Source organism: Pseudonaja textilis, chromosome 1 (assembly GCF_049901715.1).
Source record: "Pseudonaja textilis isolate UNSWEBS1 chromosome 1, rPseTex1.2, whole genome shotgun sequence".
NCBI classification, from domain to species: domain Eukaryota; kingdom Metazoa; phylum Chordata; class Lepidosauria; order Squamata; family Elapidae; genus Pseudonaja; species Pseudonaja textilis.
The window spans coordinates 228,164,501-228,185,626 of NC_141990.1; the positions used below are offsets into that span (position 1 = coordinate 228,164,501).

A 21,126-nucleotide genomic window follows, 5' to 3' on the forward strand; every position below is an offset into this window, starting at 1 on the left:
GCCCACCACTCTGTTGTTTCTGCCTGGCCTTCCACCATCAATTGGTGAGTGAGGAGGCAAGCAGCAAGGAGGCAAGCAGCAGGCTCCTATCTCCTCCTGCCACCGCCACTAGCCCCGGTTGAGTGCCGACTCCCAGGCCGCCCAGCCGTCCTCACCACAGCAAGCTCCAAAGACTAGTCCCAACCGAGGACCCCGGTATAGCTGGCCAGCCAACTTGCCTGCCTAATTTTTGGTAAGTTGCTTTTTTAATTTCTTTATGTATTTATTTAGTATCTGTTTTGTTTTTATTAATCATAAAAACAAAACAGATAGTAAAAAATAAATAAATGCATAAATAAAAAAATATTTTACTATTATTGTTACATGTTGATACTTCTGTTTGTTTCTATAAGTGTCAATATGTAACAATAAGAGTAATGTAACAAAAAAAATCATTTATGTATTTATTACCAGTACTTCCATTGGTTTTGGGGGAGCCACCACTGGCCACATTGAAGTCCATGCCTCTTAAACATGCCAGAGGGGAGCAACACTCCTGTAGAGCCCTCTCAATAAACCCCCCACTGAAGACAGCCTCAAAAATAAGTTCTCATAGAACCAGCTCAGATCTGAGCCAGGACATGGGAGGCTGAGACTCCCTCCTTGTCTATTCAGCCAAGCTGGTGCAGGAGAATCAGGCATCACTCCAGAATTTAGGGGTCACAGCTCTTTGCAGAGCAGGTTTTATAAAGCAGCATGGAGAGACAGCGACGGTGTTGGGTGAGGAAAGCCAAGCAAGCTCCACGCCCTGCCTGCTCCTCCTTCACCTGGGTGGGCACCCTCCTCCCCTGCAGCACAGCCCCTGGCCCCACCCACTTGGCAAGCCATGCCAGCTTTTGCAAGCCAGTGTCCACCACAACTCCTGCCAAAATTCCCCCCCCCCCGCTCCCTCTCCCACATGAAGGGGAGCTCTCTCTGGGATCTTCTGACCCTTGTCCACAGCTAGTTGGGCACGGAGAGAGAGCTGCCGCCCCTTTTCCTGGTCTCAGATCTGAGCTGGTTCTGATGGGAATTGGTTTTGAAGCTCCCTTCAATGGGGGGTTTCTTGGGTGGGGCTTAGGTGCTTCATAGCAATGTTGCTCTCCCCACTCAGCAACTTTAAGAGGCTTGGACTCCTTTAAGAAGAGTGGTGGTTCCTCAAAAGCCAAACGAGGTTCTGCTGACAGCCCCTTTCGCACCAGATGAAACCTCCTTGGAAAGGGCATGTGACACCACTCCCAACTGAACTGCAGGGCTGTTTTAATGCATGGGCCTGATGGGCACGTTCCCGTGGGTCCCACGAGCATAGGGGGCCATACTAATCCCTGTGTGTTAAACCTTCAATGCACCTTGTAGCATATAAATACAGCAACATATTTATAACACTTTACTGCATTTTTAAAAATTAATACTAACATGCAAATATATGTTTAATTTTACATTTTTATTCCTGTAGTTGTTGTAGGGGGCGCAGTAAACTGCTTTGCCCGGGCCCATAATGCTGTTAAAATGGCCCTGCTTCACCGGCTTCTCCAGTTCTTGGCCCAGCATCTCTCTGAAGAAACAGCTGCCATGCAGCAGAGTGGCCCAAGACAGAGCTGTTTCTGATGGGAGCTGGTTTTGAGGGAGCAGTGGAAATGTTTACAGCTAAAATACCAATGTTATCTGTGTCTCCAATGTCTGGAAAAAAATAAGGGTGGCATCTCCACCATCGAAGCAATGCTGTGTTCTTTTTAATGTATCTCCCTTTTGGAAAGCAATGATGATGCAATCACTGTTCGTGTTCCCCGATACATATTGTCCCCAAACAGAAGGTATTGTGTCTGCATATCGGTCAATTACTTACAATCCACATTTTCCTCTGAATAGCATAGCGAAATATTGCTAGCTGCACAAAAGCAATGAATGTTAAGGGTGCCAATACTGGAAAAAATGAAAACAAGAATGCAAATATGTGTGAATCATTCAAGGTTGGAAACATTTCTCAGAGATCTTTCTTCCTCTCCAATTTCCTACTGACTAATGAATTACTACAGATTTCCTCTATCTGCTAGGCCTTTCACTCCATGTCATTGCCACACTTCATATATAGTGGATTATAATTCCAGTTTTTTGGGAGTTTTGGTCTCATATCTGCAGTGACTCATGGGGGGGCGGGGAAGCTGAATACTTTATCAAAGCAATTTAGTCTTTGATCCCAGGTATTCTCCTAAGCCATCTTTCTCCTAAGCTTCCACTGATTGATTAATTTAGCCAATTTATATAATTGCTCCTCTCACAAGATGTGATTCTGAGTAGTTTACAAACATAGTGACAATTAAAACCATGTAACCATTCAAAAAAAAATTAAATATGAATAAAAACAAAAATAAAAACATGAAAATCCCCAAACCAGCAGGAGAACAACTACCACTTGACCTTAGACAGCCTCTTTGAAGACTTTCCACAGGATCCCCAAAGTTGATGGAAGAACTGATCCTGATGTTTAGAGACTAACTTTTGGGTGCAAAATGGCAGAAGTACTCACAGCTAAAATATTTGTGCTGGTGCTGGTAAGGCATATATTTCTTTTTCTTTTTTCCAAGCTGTAACGAAAACACAACAGTTTAATGAAGGACAAAATAAACACTCTTCAGGATAAACCAAATAGCCTCTCTTCTACACATTTCAGCTCAAGAATTGTAAAAAGTGATTGGTTCTCCAGATTTTGTCAGTGACTTTATATATGAAGTTACTTGATTTATCACATCTGGACAAAATGAAAATACAATAAAAAGTTTTATTAATCCTGGAGGGAGAAGAGTGCTGATTTGCAATACTAATTTTAGCATCATGAAAATCACTGCTATGAAATGGATTTTCTCTATAAATTTATACATAACATGTGCCTTAAATTTGAAGTGACCTGGACAAAAGTGGGTACTTTACTATGTCTATTAGATGAAGAGTGCCGTAATATTTGTAGCAATATGTTTGTGTTCCTGGAAACTAATAAATGTTGTGAATGATATAATAATACCATACAAATCAGAACAACCAATTTTTTTTCAAGTGTTTTTGCATTTTTCAGGGAAATTTCAGACCGGGCAGGTTTAAGAAGATTTTATTTGTGGCATAGCAGTAGCTAAGACACTGAGGTCGATCAGAAAGGTCAGCAATTTGGTGGTCTGTAGCATTGCGTAACAGAGCGAGCTCCCGTTACTTGCCCCAACTTCTGCCAACCTAGCATTTTGAAAGCATGTAAAAAATGCAAGTAGAAAAATAGGGACCACTTTGGTGTGAAGGTAACAGCATTCCATGTGCCTTTGGCATTTAGTCATGCCAACACATGACCATGGAGACATCTTTGGATAGCACTGGCACTTTCGCTTTGTAATGGAGATGAGCACCACCTTGTAGAGCCAGAAACTACTAGCATATATGTGCGAGGGGAACCTTTACCTTTACCTTTATATCTGCTGCACTATATTGCTAAATCTTAGTGGTGGAAAATTGGAGGTTTGGGAAACTTCAAAAGAAAAAGACTAAGAGGAATAAGGGACTGCATGCAGCTCACAAGCCCCTGGCTACATATGTCTGAGTGCAAGATGTTCAGGATTCTTAATTTTTTGAATACGATTACCTAAACTGTACTCACCTCCACAGAGAGAGACTTCCCTAAGCTGAAGAGAAATGGGTGCATATTGAGATCAGGATCCTTCAAGAAACAGTTGGGTTTGGCATGATGTCGGTTATGCAAGTCAATCCACCAAGACTTTGGCCCACCCTGCATAGAAAATGTTGAAATCCATACATACATTCCAGTCTTCATTTGTTCTTTGGAAAAGCTATTACTATGTAAATTATTCCTGATCTAGCTCCTTTCCCCTGCCCACAATTTCCCTCCCCCAATCACTGGCCCGTTAGAAAAAAATAGAAACACTAAACCAACTGAGCAAATAGGGAAACCATCAAAGCGATCGATACCTGGGCCATTCCTGTGATACAATACACTACTGGAATTAACTGGACACAAGCTGAACTGTACAGTTGGGCCTGAAACACAAGAAAACTGATACTATTCACTATGCATTACATCCCTGTAGTATTATTGATAGATTGTATTTGTCCTGCAGAAATGGAAGCAGAAGTTTACTTCAAGTAAAAAAAAACTGTCAAGGATTAAAACTATGTAATGGCTGATTATGTAAAAGATACCCAAGAACAAGTATTGATGCAAGTTAAAAATTGGAATTTGCAGAAAGTACAGGAAACAAAATATGACTATCAAACTAGTGTAATAAAGACAAAATGCAATGGCAAGGAAAAGTATTACATGGTTAATTTCTACAAAAGATTGAGGGAAAGGTGGTTAAAGGTAAAATCTGGCAATGTCTTGTCAACTGGAACATTAAAAAAAAGAAACTGAAGGCTCGATTTTGGCTGTTTAAGAGCAAGCTATTTGAATTAATGCAATTGAGGCCAGAAGTGAAAAATCATCAAATGATTCACAATGAGGATATAAAGAAGCAAAATAAACAGTATAATATATACTCAGCTCATGCAAGAAGATCACACAAACTGATTGTAAGCAACCACACAGTTGCCAAAATGATTCACTGGGACAGCTATAAAAATTATCATGTGCCAGTAATGAAAAATTGGTGGCACATAATACAATTGAAAGTAGCTGAAAATGAGCAGCTTAAAATATTGTGAAATTTCCAAATTGATAAAATCTTGGCTCATAATACAGCAGATATAACTGCAATTGGAAAGAAGAAAGCATAGATAATTGATGTGGCAATAATCAGGGAACAGTAGAATAGAAGATAAAGAACTGGAGAAGATAATTAAGTATCAAGATTTGAAAATTAAAATTGAAAGATTATGGCATAAACAGCTATGATGTCTGAGTAGTTATTGCGCATTGGATGCCATAACAAACATATTATTGCATGGCACTTAGAAAATATGCACATTGACAACATTTCCACCTGACAATTGCAAATGGTCATACTGCTTGGATGCACACATATCCAATACATTACAACATCCTAGGTCCTCGGGAAGAACTTGGTGCATATGAAAGTCCACACTAGCTAAATAATTAAGAGCTGGCAATAATTTACTTCACATTATTATGAACAGATAATAATAACAATGGATTGGGCGCAACCAGAAAAATAGGAAGATCAGAAAAATAATAATGAATCATGCCCTTCATCCATATAGCAAAGCTGACAGACTCTATTTACCAAGGGCATGGGATATTGCAAGTACAGTAGTTAGTTGAAGAAGAAGAAGAAGAAGAAGAAGAAGAAGAAGAAGAAAGCCACTGGAAGAATAACTAAAAGACAGTGAAGAGAATGCAATGAAGCTAGTACACTGTGGAGGCTTACTGGATACCAGAGAGATCAAACAGGTCCACAAGAAAGACCAAGCAAAGAATAGAAAAGAGACAAAACAAGTATTAATGGCCAATGCGCGCACGCACACACACACACACACACACAAAACTAGCAGGCAAAGCAGACGACAAGTCCTGACAATTCCAAGAGCATGAAAGTTGAAAGAGATAAAGGGGCTAAGTTTGGTTGCACAAGATCAAATATATACGAAGAGTGAATTGAGAAAACAGCAACAGAGAGTAAGCACTGTATACAAAAAAACTGAAGAAACAGTAGACCACATAGTTATCTGCAACAAGAAGACTGATTGACTACAGAGAACAGCATGACAACATAGCAGCAATGGTGCAATGGAATATTTTCAAGAAATACCATTTGACTGCAATGGTATGCAACTAGTGCAACCATGAAATAAAAGAAGTAATAGAAGCTAAAGTGTTTTGGGAGCTTCAAATTCAAATAGAGAAATGCCTGCTATATAAAACCTCAGACTTAACAAGTGTCCATTAAAAGGAAAAAGGAATCTGAACACTGGATATTGCAGTACCTTGAGATAGCAGAATAGAAGAGAAAAAACCAGGGGGAAATTACCCAATACAAAGATCTGCAAATAAAATGAGAATGATTGTGGTAAAAGAAAGCAAAGATAGTACCAATAGTACCAGGCACCTTGGATGCAGTTCCAAAACATCTGAAGCACCACTTGAACACCATCATCATTGTCAAAATCACCATCAATCAATTGCAAAAGGCAGCTTTAATTGGAACACCTTACATCCTCTGACAATATCTTTAACACCATCAAAGAACATTCTATCTATCCCAGTCCTAAAAATCTGGCTGATTGCATGACCAATCATAATAATAAATTAAACATGTATGCATTCCTAACAATTCTGGGTGACCAATAACAATTTAACTCCAACAAAGTTGATTTGAGAAAACCCACTTTCAGTTTTAAACTCTTACCTTAAGGATTCCCATCACAAAAGTGTGAGCCAGTCTGTTCCATTTCGGCTTCTGGAAGACTGAAATATGCCCAAGATCATGTTGAAAGAAACCATATTGGATCTAGAAAGCAAGAAGGACATGAATTGCATGAGACTTCTTTTGGCCAAGTTCTCTGTTTTGAAGGACTCATTGCTCAGCTTAAGCTATCATATTCTCAAATATCTATTTGAGAAGAATTTAAATTGGGAAGCACAATAGGAGCTATTTTATATAATGACATTAACAAAGAAAATGTAAGCATCTTCATCCTACTGAAGGAAGCCATATTGGTTCTGGAAAGCAAGAAGCAACACCAAGTGTATATGATTTTTCCCCCTAAGGCCTGGTTGTTCTACTTAAGCATATAGACTTGAAACCAGAGATATTTTTATTGGGAATTTTACCTGAAATATATAGTAAAGACTTGAAATACCTGATTGTAAATGTATTAACAGCGGCTAGGATTGTATTTGCTAAAAACTGGAAAAATGAGAAAATACCATCACAGGAGGAAATCATTAAGAAAATATTGGAATGTGCTGAAATGAGTAGATTGACATTTGAAATTAGAGAACAAGAGGATAAACAATAACAGCTATTTATGTACCAATATTAGCAAAGAAAGTTAAACAGAAATGTAAACACATTTTTCCCAAGCATTATTAATTCCCAGAAGGCTAAGAAGAACAATTATGTCTCCCAGTAAGGTTATGCCTTGCAGAATGCTTTGCATTACACTTCAGAGACAAATACAGATTTAAATGAAACTTTTAAATATAATGGGAACAGGGTGTGTTATGTCCCTGGACCTTGAAGAAGTTCCCACCCAGGTCCGTTCTCGCTGCAGGGGCGGCTGCCCCTTCTCATTGGCTGGGTTTCCCCAGCAGCCTGCTATAAAAGCAGGCTGCTGGGTCCAGCCCTTTCGCTGTTCGCTGCGAGCCAGTTCCAGGCTGAGCAAGCACGTTCAGTCCTTGTAAATAAACCTTGTTGCACTAAGCCCTGGTTCAGCCTCTTATTTCCCATACTTAATACTGGCGACGAGGATGGGATGGCTACCAGAGGCAAGCTGCAACGCTGAATCACTAAAACGCTGATCCGCAGCCCAGAGAGAGAGCGATCAGCCAAAATAAGGGCAAACGCTGACCGCAACCCAGAGAGAGCGATCAGCCCGAAATGAGAACGAACGCTGAATCACTAAAACGCTGATCCGCAGCCCAGAGAGAGAGCGATCAGCCAAAATAAGGGCAAACGCTGATCGCAACCCAGAGAGAAAGCGATCAGCAAACAAGCTAGTGAAAGTGAGAAGCGCCTGTAGCCGCTTGTTAGCATAAGCTACAGAGGAAGTGTAGCGCTGCGAGCCGCAGCCGCTCGTGCCGTTTAGGCGCGAAATTCAAACAGCTGTCAGCTGAAGCACATTCAAATGCAACACAGCGTTGTATTAGGAAATCGCTAACGCCCACACAGGCGCGAATTTCAAAAGACGCTGCCAATGACCGTTGCAGTCTAAACACCTTCTGATCCCCAGAGAGAGAGAGGGAATTGCGAAACTTCCCCAGAGCTGAAGTCACTTGCCTAGCACAGGCACTAAACCTCTACTGCTACCCCAGAGAGAGAGAGCACTTGCCTAGCACAGGCACTAAACCTCTACTGCTACCCAGAGAGAAAGCATTTTATCCAACAGGTTAACCAGTAGACCCACAACATGAACTCCAATCCAGCCTTCCCAGCGTTCAAGCCAGATGAGGAGAAGTGGGAATCATACAAGAATCGGTTTAATCATTACATCGATGCCATCGGATTGGCTGATGCAGGGAACACCGAAAGAAAGCATATTTCCTGACCTACTGTGGAGCCATCGTCTTCGATACAGCCACAGCTCTTGTGGCTCCACGTGAGTTAAAGAATGTCCCCTGGACAGAACTGTTAGAAATCCTTACTAACCACTATTCTCCTAGACCTTCACAGATTGCCAGACGCTTCACCTTCAGAATGAGGAAGCAGGGGGACAAAGAGAGCATCAATCAGTACATGGCTGCTCTCAGGACTGCAGCACTCCATTGTGGGTTTGGCAGCTATCTTGATGACATGCTCCTAGACCAGCTGGTCTGCGGGGTCAAGGACCTGCACCTACAAAGACGGCTGCTCGCCAAAAAGACCTTAACCTCGCTCAAGCCATCGAGGTAGCCCTGGCAGAGGAGATGGCATCTCATTCAGCCACCGAGATCCAAGGTCCTGTCACCAAGCAAACAGCAGTTCCCGTCCACTCAGAAGAGGTGGTCAACGAGGAAGACCCAAGTGACGAGGCTGACATTCACCGCCTCACAAACGCCAGGCGCCCGCAGGCAGGAACCAGACAAGATAACACCGGGCCATCCAAGCACATCACCCTGTGCCTTTCCTGTGGTGGACCTCACCTGAGGACCACATGCAAATTCAAAGGAGCCACTTGCAACAACTGCCATAAGAAGGGGCACATTGCAAGAGTATGCCAAGCCTCACACAACGTAGCACAAAGGGCATCTTCATTCGCACATGCCGGGGCCCAAAGGCAAGTATTAAACTGTCGCACACACCTCTGCGCTAATCACACTTGCTATTCTATTAGTAAAATCTCTCTTTCCGTCTTATTAGAAGGTAAACCTTGCAACATGGAGGTTGACACGGGGTCAGCGCTCTCCATTATTTCCTGGAACACCCTCAAGGAGCTTCAACCCAGCCTATCAAGAAACCGACTCCAGAAGTGCCAGCTTAGCCTAAAGGACTACCAGGGAAGACCATTCCTGTAATCGGCAGAGGCAAGTTTTTGTTAATTTTAAAACCTTTAAGGGCCACCTACCTCTAGTGGTAGTGAGCGGCAACCTCCCTACACTTTTGGGACTTGATTGGTTTCCCCACCTCGGTTTAGGGCTAACAGGAGTCCATGCTACCTCAACCTCTGACACGGACTCCCTGTTTGCTGATTACTCAGACGTATTCAGTGATGAGTTAGGGTGTTATAACGGCACCCCTATCTCATTTTCAGTCGATCCCCAGGCAGTCCCAATTCGGTTAAAACCTCGCAGAGTTCCATTCGCCATTCGGCCTAAATTAGACCTTGAATTAGATAAATTACTAAAACAAGGGATCCTGGAGCCTACAGACTTCGCCAAATGGGAGACGCCCATCGTCACACCCTCAAAAAGATGGTAGCCTGAGAATTTGCTCAGACTACAAGACCACAATCAATAAATTCTTGCAAGTTAGCGCTTATCCAGTACCTGTCATTCAGCATTTATTACATACTTTTGAACCTGGCACCATCTTTGCCAAATTGGACATGTCTCAAGCATATCAACAGTTCCCTGTTGATGACCAAACGGCAGAACTTCAGACCATTGTCACCCACAGGGTGCCTTCCGGTGCAAGCGCCTCCAGTTTGGCGTAAGTGTTGCCCCAGGCATTTTTCAATCCCTCATGGAGCGGATTTTACAGGGCCTTCCTGGAGTAGTACCCTACTTCGATGACATCTTAGTCTCGGCCAGGAACAGACCCCAACTCTTCCAGAGAGTTCGAGCAGTCCTAGAGAGGTTCAGGCAGCATGGCCTCAAGTTAAAAAAAGAAAAATGTGCCATTGCCACTAGACAGGTGGACTTTCTGGGTTATAAAATTGACGCCTCAGGCATTTACCCCCTGGAGTCCAAGGTTAAGGCAATACACGAGGCACCCACTCCAACCTCCAAAGCGGAACTGCAGGCCTTTTTGGGGCTCTTGAACTTTACGCGTCGTTCCTGCCCCATAAAGCCTCAGTGGCAGAACCCTCCACAGACTTCTGGATAAAAAAACGGTTTGGCATTGGGGACACAAAGAAGACTCCGCTTTCCGCGCAGTCAAGTCGCTACTCACATCAGAGGCAGTGCTTATCCAGTTTGACCCCAACCTTCCATTAGTACTGGCAGCAGACGCATCTCCCTTCGGAATTGGGGCAGTCTTAAGCCACAGGCTCCCCAACGGCTCCGAGGCCCCTATCGCTTTTTTTTCCAGGACGCTCTCTGCAACAGAGCGCAATTACAGTCAGATCGATAAAGAAGCCTTGGCAGCTGTTGCAGCGGTGAAGAAATTTCACGAATTTCTCTTTGGCCACTTTTTTCGAGCTAGTCACGGACCACAAACCGCTCTTAGGGTTACTAGCAGGTGACAAGCAGACCCCTCAAATTCTGTCCCCCAGAATGACCAGATGGACCCTTTTCCTAGCAGCATACTCGTATAGACTGCGTGCACCGCCCAGGTAAAACATTGTCCCACGCAGACGCCCTCAGCCGCTGCCCCTGCCTGCCCCAGCTGAAGACCCTGCCCGGTCAACGCCATTTTTGAAGTCACCCAACTGGACCTCCCAATCACTGCCCTTGATATTGCCAATAAATCCAAAGCGGACAAAAGATCGCCCAGGTACTGGACTGGGTGAGGAGGGGGTGGCCGGGCAGTGACATTGAAGCTAAATTCACTCCATTTAAGACCCGCTTACAGGAACTATCGAGCTTACAGGGCTGCCTGCTGTGGGGCACTCGAGTGGTCATACCGACATCTCTGCGTACCCGAGTGCTGGAGGCGTTGCACGAGGGCCACCCGGCATCGTCAGAATGAAGGCGTTGGCGCGAAGCTACATTTGGTGGCCCGGCCTCGACGAGGACATCAACAAATGGGTAAGCTCCTGCCATCCCTGCCAGGTTTCCCGTCCATCCCTCCAATTGCCACCCCCACCAAGTGGGAAAGTGCCAACGCACCCTGGTCCAGGATTCACATCGATCTCGCAGGCCCATTGCATGGCAAAATGTTCCTCGTGGTCGTAGACTCTTACTCAAAGTGGATTGATGTGGCACAACTATCCACGACCACTTCACAAGCAGTCATCAAGGCATTGACTCGCCTGTTCGTTACGCACGGTCTACCAGACTCCATTGTTTCCGACAATGGTCCCCAATGCGTCAACCGAATTCAGTCGTTTACGGCCAACCTGGGCATTCGTCACATCTTCACGGCCCCCTTTCATCCTGCCAGTAACGGGCTGGCAGAGAGAGCCGTTAGGACCACTAAAGAAGCCCTGGCCAGGTTCAACAAGGATGACTGGCACCACAGACTATCCTGTTTCCTGTTAAGCCAGCATTCAACCCCTTGCACGGTAACCAACAAGTCCCCGGCCGAGCTTCTGATGGGCAGACGCCTGCGAACTGTATTGGACAGGCTTCACCCACATTACTGCCCTGACTCTCCTCTCGCTTCCACATCGGGAGTAGGCATTTTGTCTTGCAGGAACCCGTGTTCGCGAGAAACTTCGCTGGCGACCCATTGTGGATCCCGGGAGAAATCGTAGCCATCACAGGACCCAGATCATACCGGGTTAAGCTGGAAGATGGCCGGGTCTGGAGACGACATCTGGACCAGCTTCGGAGACGCCAGGGCACCCTCGTCAGCCGCGACTGTGGGCACAGACTGGTGAGAGTCCGCTGCAACTACCACACAGCAACATCTACCCCGATGACCTGCTAACACCTTCAGCCGGACCAGAGAATCCAAATGCTGACTGCGGCGACCTAGCGTCCAACCCATCCGAGCCAGACGGCGTGAGGACACTCCCAGCGTCCAGCCCTTCTAGCCCCGGACCTGCTCCGACCGAGGGTGGTACTCAGGACTCATCATCGAGCCAACAGTCACCGACGGACTCTGATCCACCAAACAGCACACCAGAGTTGCGCCGCTCTGGACGTCAGCACAAACCTCCCGTATACCTCAAGGACTATGCGTGTTCGCATCTGGGGGGAAGGGGTGTTATGTCCCTGGACCTTGAAGAAGTTCCCACCCAGGTCCGTTCTCGCTGCAGGGGCGGCTGCCCCTTCTCATTGGCTGGGTTTCCCCAGCAGCCTGCTATAAAAGCAGGCTGCTGGGTCCAGCCCTTTCGCTGTTCGCTGCGAGCCAGTTCCAGGCTGAGCAAGCACGTTCAGTCCTTGTAAATAAACCTTGTTGCACTAAGCCCTGGTTCAGCCTCTTATTTCCCATACTTAATAGGGTGGGAGCAACATCTTGTAAGGGAGATGGGTGGCATAAGGTTTAATAAATAAATAAAGTAAAATAAATAAATTCCAATCAACTCCCACAGGGCTGCTGTATTGATTTCAGGCCTCCAGCCATATGAGCAGGATGTGATCCTCAAATTTTTAGCATGATGAATGTAACCATTTCCAAGAGAGTAAGGCCTCCATTTATGATAAATGTTGTGATAGCTGGCCCCACTAAATAGTTGTTAGCCTTTACAATCTATAGCAGTGAGGCAGGTTGAAGTTATACAAAAAAGTATCCAACAGCTGCACTGTAATATTTAGGATCATAGGAGAAGGAATTCTACTTGCCAACTCTCTTGATGGTAGCCCAAGCATATTTCTGCCCACAAACTCTGTTAATGTTGAGATTCTCTCCCCCCGTTTTGTTTTGAATGAATGGAACCAATGGAAATTGCAATTTATTCTGGTCTGCATGGTCAGAAATGGAAACTCATTAGTAAACTCATGAGGAGATGTCTAGAGCACCGCTGGCAGAAGACAGGAAATGAATTTGATCAAACATGGTAAGAGCTGCTTGTGTGATTCGTGCGGCAAGTGTAAATACTTATCCACACTAATTGCGTCTGCAGATAATCACCCAGTGACTCTCTTTAAGGTGAACTGTCTCCTCCTGGGGAAGGAGGAGATTGAGGTCCACTTGAAGGGGCACACTGAGGAATTTGCTGGTTTTTTGGAAGACAAAATCACTCAACTTTGTTCCCAGTTAGATCCCAGGGTGGTTGCTGGTCCAGTGGAAGCTCCTGAGGCAGGTTCTTGCCCTGTTATCTGGGAATGGTTTGACTCTGTTGCTCCTGAGGAAGTGGATCCTGAGGAGTATTCATGCAAGCACCTGTCTTTTAGACCCATGTCCCTCCTGGCTTGTGAAAGCTTCCCAGGAGGTGATAGGAAGGTGGACTCTGGTGGTGATTAATGCTTCTCTACAGGAGAGGATGGTGCCCCAGCACTTTAAGGACTCTGTGGTCCGCGCTCTTCTTAAGAAGCCATTGCTGGACTCCACCAGGTTGGATAATTTCCGACCTGTCTCCAATCTTCCCTTTTGGGGGAAGGTTGTTAAGAAGGTGACTGCACAGCAGCTCCAGAGGGTTTTGGTTCAAAGGGATTGTCTTGACCCTACCAGTCAGGATTCAGGCCTGGATTTGGGACAGAAATGGCATTGGTTACATTTTTTGGATGATCTCTGGCAGGAGCAGGATGGGGGTAGTGCATCCATCCTTGCTCTACTTGACCTCTCGGTGGCTTATGACACCATTGATCCATGGGATTCTCCTGGGGAGGCTTTGGGGGATGGAAGTGGGAGGCCTTCTGTTGTCTTGGTTCACTTCCTTCCTCTGTGGCTGATCTCAGTCAGTGTTGGTAGGAGGGGAGAGATCTAGCCCTCGCCCACTGATTTAGGGGGGTTCTGCAGGGCTCGGTACTTTCTCCACTCCTGTTCAACATTTATATGAAGTCGCTGGGTGAGATCATCCATCACCATGGACTGAGGTATCACCAATATGCTGATGATACTCAGTAGTATGTCTTGGCCCATGGTGAGTTAAGTGATACTGTATCCTCCCTCTTGCAGTGCCTGGAGGCTGTTAGGGGCTGGATGGGGAGCAATGGGTTAAAACTAAACAGTTGCAAGTCCAAGTGGCTCTGGATTTGGGGTTCATTGGCTCAGGGAGAATTGCCACCTTTGGTCTTGGATGGGGTGGCACTACCCCAAACAGACCCTTTGCGTAATCTAGGAGTTTTCTTGGACTCACGACTCCTGCTTGAAGAGCAGGTGGCAGTCAAGGCCAGGAGGGCCTTTGCGCAACTGTGGGTTGTGCACCAGTTATGCCCTTTCCTGGACTCTACTCCCTACTCACAGTCACTCATGCCCAGGTCACTTCCCATCTTAATTATTGCAACATGCTCTACATGAGGCTGCCCTTGAAGAGCATTCAGAAGTCCAGTTGGTGCAAAATGCAGCAGCCCACATGGTTTTGTGCAGACCCTGATGTGCACAGGTGTCACCTCTCCTGCAGGAGCTGCATTGGTTGCCAATTTGCTTCTGGGTGCAATTCAAACTGTTGGTTGTCACCTTTAAAGCCTTTCATGGCTTGGGACCAGGTTAACTGAGGGAATGTCTCTTGCCGGTCACATCTACCTGACCTATTAGAGTGGGGAGGCAGGAAATGTCCCCCCTGAGGGAGATATACCTAGTGGGACCCAGAAGAAGGGCCTTCTCTGTGGTGGTTCCCTCTCTCTGGAATATCATTCCCTCAGAGATTAGAATTGCCCCCACTCTAACAGTCCTTCGAAAGGCACTGAAGGCCTGGTTTTGCCAGCTGGCCTGGGGAACACAGAGTGGGATGGAGCCCATCAAATGGCTCGTATGAACCGCTGTTGTTAGGGTAGGAGGTGGGAGTTGTGGGGTGATTTTTTTTTCCAGATTTGTTCTGTTATACTTTATTAATTTATTTGATTCTTTTTGTTAGTTGTTGTTGCTTTTTATTTTTTGTTTTAAATATGGCTTTACGTTGTGTAAGCTGCCTCAAGTCACCATGAGAGAATAGGTGGCAATATAAATTAAATAAATAAATAAAATTACCTGTGGAGTGGTGAATATCACTATACTACTAAATTAAATGTGCTAAAGACTGTTCTACCACCCTGCTATACTCCACAACAGAAAGAGTTACCTGTGCAACAGTGAACATTGCTACTCCAATAAGGAAAGGCACCCAAGATTTTCCAAAGTACCAGATGGTGAACCAGGACGCCATATCCAGCAAGAAAGCATGCAGAAAGATGAAGGCAAAAAAAGGAACACTAGACTTCAAGAGTCCCATCTTCTTCACTTTCATGCGTAATTCATGAAAATCATGTACCAGCATTTCCTATGAAAAATAGTGACACTTAATTATGCCCCCAGCAACTGATTTCCCATCTGTGTTCAATAATTGCTGCATTTTCACCATTCCATGAAATCACAAAGGCAATAAAAGTTATACCCAGCTGTTTATTTGTATGTGAGTCAATATCTCAGCAGGTACGTGTGAAAAGTACTTTCTGCTGCTTCTTCATCTTCATTTTAACCAGTACAAATGGGACAGGGGTAGTTTAAAGAAATTAGGGAAGGTGCACTAATTATCACAAGGTGAATGAGGCTTACTGCAGTTTATCAACATATGTCAGGCTGCTCTGTTTAAGAAAGAACACACCAGGGGAAGTTTTAGCTCTTATTTAAAATATGTAATAAACCTCTGTTCTTACAACAAACTAGTCATTCTTGAATGCTACATATTTTCAGACTATGGTTTGACTTGTGAAAGGGTAAAATCATCCTTTTTTACTCCTAAATAAGCATGCAGAACCACATTTGATATATACATATGCATATACCTATACATATGCTTGTAAATGCATGTCAGATTTAAACTTCCTTGTGGGTTCAACTTGATTAGACAAGTAAAGTATAAATTGAGTAAATAAATAAAACAGAGCATAAGTCTTCATATTTAAAACAATGAAGTTTCTGGTCCTACAAAAGGAATCCTCATCTAAGGTCATCGTTGCCCTGCTGTGCTTTGATTTATTTGATGCAAAAATGGGCAAATTTTCAGCTCTATCAAGATGCAGTTCTAATCAGCTGCTAACAGGTGACACGGGGCTAATTATTTATTTCCCCTCCATAAATTCCAGCATCTGCAAAATATTGCTGATTATGTGTTCATCCTAGGAGTTTGCATTCAATACCAGAACTAGTATTTGTATTAAGCACATTTTTTTTGATATGCAAATGGTAATTTTGGAGAAGTTTCTTAATTTGAATTGTTTGATTTAGTAGAAGTCAAATGGCTTGTTGTCATTCAGACAGAAATTAGTACTGCGCAAGATAGCTCTCTAAGCAAATCACCAAGGGGATGTTCAATGCAATTACTTGTAGATATATTCTGCCTAACCCATGCCCTAATTGTAATACATTATTTTGCCTTATATGTGCATGGATTTTATTCTCTCTCAGAGACAGAAATACATGGATACACTGTGAGTTTAAAGATATTGCTGGGAAATACTCACATTTTTGGTGGGCTCACAGCTAGGTTGATCTGGTGTTAGTTCTCCAATTAATAAGGAATTCAAGTATTTCTTTACCAGATCCTCATCCTTGTGGAAAGCTATAAAGGCATCCTAAGAAATTCAGAAAGAAAGCAGGTATATAAAGGAAAATGTATTGATTTATGAAATTTGTATAATCACCCATCTTAAAACCAACTCTTGCATAGGTGGCCTGGAGTATTTTTGTGAAAAGATGAAACATCCTGAGGGTCTCTCCACGGGGACTGAAGGTAATTTTCCCCAACAAGCTTTGGAAAAAAAAAACCCAGCTCCATTAACAATGGCTCATTCTGAGGGCTGATACAACCTTATTTTGGTTTATATGATGGAAGAGATAGGGACTTTCTTCCATTGCAATGCTGCGCCCTTGAGATGGTCTGGTTCTCTCCTGGCTTTGCCATGATTCACCCTGCCACTCAGAATAGCCATTGGAAAGGTCTTGTTCAATATCTGCTAGACACTAGCAATAGTAGAGTGTGAATTAGGGTACCTTATCAGCAAGTCTAATCTTAATCCTTCTTGTTCAGTACCAAGAACAGTGGAGCACAGCCTGAAGCAAGGCTCCAAATTAACCACTAACCATTTATTGTGCTAACAGAGCTTACTAACCATGGCTGCTGAGCTCACAACAACAGCAGCTGATCAACCCCACTGACAGCCCTTTTATACTTGGTTGTCAGAACCCTTTAACCAATCAGAATGCTTCACTGTTCCTGCTGGAAAAGTGGACCTGAGTGAGAACAGTACACAACACTCTTTCTCCATTAGTTAGTGCATGCATAGTTACAGAGGTAGGCCAGACGGCATCAGGTCCTCTCGGACATTTGCAGCTCGGTGCTGGCGTTTGGATGCTTGGTGCAAGTGGTTGGTGGCAGTGAAGAAGCAGGGGAGGTCTCTGGAATGGTTGGGAACTGTGAGGATGCCTCAGCTGGAGTTGGCAGAGTCGAAACAACACCTGCTTCTATCAGTAACTGTCTTGGTTGCTTTGCGCCAGTTGTCGGTTCACCTCTGGGACATTCTGCTTCTGCTGGCAAAGTCTGGAGAGTATCATCCGGCCTGACCCCAAAAGGCTGTTAGTATGGCTTAGTGTTCTACCACCCCATTAACTGGTCAATATGGTGATGCCACATCCTCCCGTCCTCCAGCAATACTTGATATGAGCGTGGCCCAGTTATGTCAAGGATGATTCCAGCTAGCCATAATGGGTGACCTGAGTAATTCCTCGCATAGACGAAGACCCCCTTGATAAAAACCTGTACCAATGTGGATGGCTAATGGCTTTTCTGGTGCATATCCAGGGTGCAATCTGTCTAAATTTGCCCTCAACCTCCTGCCCATTAGAATCTCAGATGGGCTGCAGTTCATTTCTGGACATGGGGTAGTGTGCTGCATTAACAGGTAGGTAGCCACCTTGGTAGGCCAATCCCCAGGACCCATCCTTGCTAAGGCTTTCTTAACTGAGCGCACTGCTCACTCTGCCAACCTGTTGCTGGAGGGATAAGGGACCACTAACACATGCCGTATTCCCAACCCTGCCAGGAATAGTTCAAATGGCCCTGCTGTCAATTGAGATCCATTGTCTGAGACCAGTACATCAGGTAGGCTGTGTGTGACAAATAGCATTCTGAGGGCCTGAATGACAGCTTCTGTGGTGGTAGATGACATTAGAAACACCTCTACCTATCGAGGTAATTCCCCGTTAGGAGAATGAGCACATACAGGGAGATGTATTTGAGAGAAGTGTTTGAGTAATACACACACATAGCACACAGAAACACTGTACAGTAAATGTAGGTTTTTACTTTCAGAAACGTTTAAGCAAAGTTCAAAATAGGCAGTCCAAAGTCATTCACAGGTAAATCAGTCAGTTTTTAGTCCAGGGATAATCCAATAACAAAGTCCAGTGTCAAAAACAGTTCAATATCAGACTTACATCAAATCCAGGGATAGCAGTCAATTAGAAGGAACGACAATACTCTCCAACAGAAGGAAAAACAGAGACTCACTCACACTCTCTTCTGAGACTTCCTGAGACTCTCAAAACAACCCAGGTTTCTGGCTCCATCTTATGGCCATTTTTGAAACCACACCCAATTCCATGCTCTTAAAGATACAGTATTAAAATGTCTATCCTGGTTTATATATTTCCATCCCAAATAGCTGTTAGGTGATTCACATTCCTAACACTACCCATTTAGAAAATGCATCCACCACTATTAGGAACATTTGTCCCTGCACTGGTCCAGCAAAATCAATGTTGATTCGAGACCAAGGGCCCCTCGGTCTCTCCCACTCATGAGGCTGGGCAAGGGGTGGAGATGGTCTGGTTTCCTGGCAATCTTGGCACCCAGAGACCCAGTCAGTGATTGTCTGATCCCGATTAGGCCACCATATGTAGCTTCATCCTAGAACTTTCATCCAAACAATGCCTGTGTGGCCTGCATGTAGGGCTCCCAAGACCTGCTGTCTCAAGGGGGTAGAATAACCACCCTGCTTCCCCACAATAAACACCCCTGCATAGTGGATAACTCATTTTGTCTAGTCTTAAAAGGCCGAAATTCTACTCCAAAGTGTCTTTGGCCATCCCCTCTTAACCCAGTCCATTACGAGGGATAAAACCTGGTCTTTAGCTGAGTGTCTGGCAATGTCAGAGGCAGTCAGTGGGCATTGGAGGTTGTCGATGTAGAGGATTGTGTAGGCTGGTGTTGGATCCTCAACAGGAATTGGCAATGGGCAGTGGCTCAAAGCATCTGTGTGGCTAAGGTACTTTCTAGATTGATAGGTCAAGAAATCATCACAGGCAGTTAAAAAAACAGCCCACCTGTTCAACCTGGGGAGGAGTACTTGGGGAGTCTGCCAGCTTCCAGACAGTAAAGCTAACAGAGGCTTATGATCTGTGACCAGCTGGAATGTTCTCCATACACATACTCGTGAAAACTTTTAACACTGGCTACAGCTGCCAAGACCTCCTTATCAAGTTGGCTGTAGTTCCTTTCAGCCTTGAACAGGGTCCTTGAAAAAAAATGCTATGGGTGCCTCAAATCCACTTGGCAGTTTGTGACTCAGCACTGTGCCCACTCCAAACGGGGAAGCATCACAGGTCAGTACTAATGGCAAATGTTCATTGTACTGAATCAGCACACTTTGTGAAGTTAATCGGCTTTTAATGGCTTTAAAAGCATAGTTCTCTCTTTTGCCCCACCCCCATGGGGCTTTAGTGTCCAAAAGTCTGTGCAATGTTTTGACAACTGATGCTTTATGGGGTAAGAATATGCTATAGAAATTTAGGAGTCCAAGGAACACTTGCAATTCTGTTTTGTTTCTGGGGATGGGAGCATTTTGGATGGCCTGTACTTTCAATGTATCGGGTGTATGCCTGATGCATCTATCAGGTATCCGAGGAATTTGACTTTGGGGATAGCTAGCTGGCACTTTTCTTTCTTTAATTTAAGTGCAGTTTCCTTTAACTTTATAAGTACTGCTTTTAAACATTCTCTTAGTTCAGTATGGTTAACTGCTGATACTAGGCAGGGGTGGGATTCTACTGGTTCTGTCTGGCTCTGTAGAACCGGTAGCTCTGAAGAGCAGCAGACATAAAACCGCTTCTTCTTAGCTAGTTTTGGCACTAGTTGCTTAAGGTTGTGCCAGGACATCAGGGACATGGCTGATCTTGTGTCCAGCTCCATTTTGCAAGGAACCCCCTCTAATTTTATGGAGAGACACATTTTCTTTTTTCCAATCACTGAGGCTTGGCCAATAGTAGATTCGACTGGGTAACTGCCCTTCCTTATGGTAAAACACCCTTCCTCTCTCACATTTTAAAATAAATGTGATTCATTTAAATATTGAATTGAAATGCTTCTTATAAATAAATTCTGAGTATATAAATCATTGTATTGTGAAATATACAATAGATGTTATAGATCATAGACTTATTTAGAATTCAGTCTCCACTGCATTTACAAAAAAAAAAAAAAGCTAAAATCCTGCAATACTTGATAGAGATCACATTTTTTTGCTATCAGTATTACTCATATATTTTCCACTGAGAAAGTCTTCCTGACTAAATTTGCTTCAGCAACATTTAAATTGTGCCCATGCTTTTGCACAAACACCTGAGGAAGTCTTCAAATCTAAGCTGTATTTTGTTCACATTGTCTAGAAGTCAAAGTTAAACAACTTAACTGCAGGCAAACATTGATGCAAAACTGGGAAAACAGGAAGTCTGCAAATCACAGCAATTTGTATGTCTGGGGACCAGGTGTCATGTCCCTGCCATTTCCTCTTTCCAGTGATGCTTCTAAATTTGGGTCAGATTTTGTCACTCGGTTCTACAAAATTGCCAAGTGATACAGCCACCACCTGCAACTTCCTTAAATTTTATCTAAGCACTGGGCTGTCCAACCCAGAAAAACTACAGATAGCCCTCAAATAACAATCACAATTGGGATCAGAATTTACGTTGCAAAGCAACATGGTTAAGTGAGTCATGCTCAATTTTATGATTGTTGGGTGAACAGTTGTTAAGCAAATGACTTGAGTTAAGTGAA

General features: G+C 44.1%; 1 protein-coding gene across 1 annotated transcript in view; it reads right to left on the minus strand.

Annotated features, from left to right (window-relative positions):
• LOC113449142 (acyl-CoA (8-3)-desaturase-like) overlaps positions 1 to 21,126 on the minus strand; it is a 28,184-nt gene that overhangs the window by 6,296 nt on the left and 762 nt on the right. The window contains exons 2-7 of the mRNA XM_026720141.2: positions 16,538 to 16,648; positions 15,157 to 15,354; positions 6,378 to 6,479; positions 3,656 to 3,784; positions 2,546 to 2,603; positions 1,865 to 1,941 (exon numbers count right to left, since the gene is read on the minus strand). Of these exons, the coding sequence (XP_026575926.1) occupies positions 1,865 to 1,941; positions 2,546 to 2,603; positions 3,656 to 3,784; positions 6,378 to 6,479; positions 15,157 to 15,354; positions 16,538 to 16,648 (675 nt within the window). The remainder of the gene's footprint in view (positions 1 to 1,864; positions 1,942 to 2,545; positions 2,604 to 3,655; positions 3,785 to 6,377; positions 6,480 to 15,156; positions 15,355 to 16,537; positions 16,649 to 21,126) is intronic.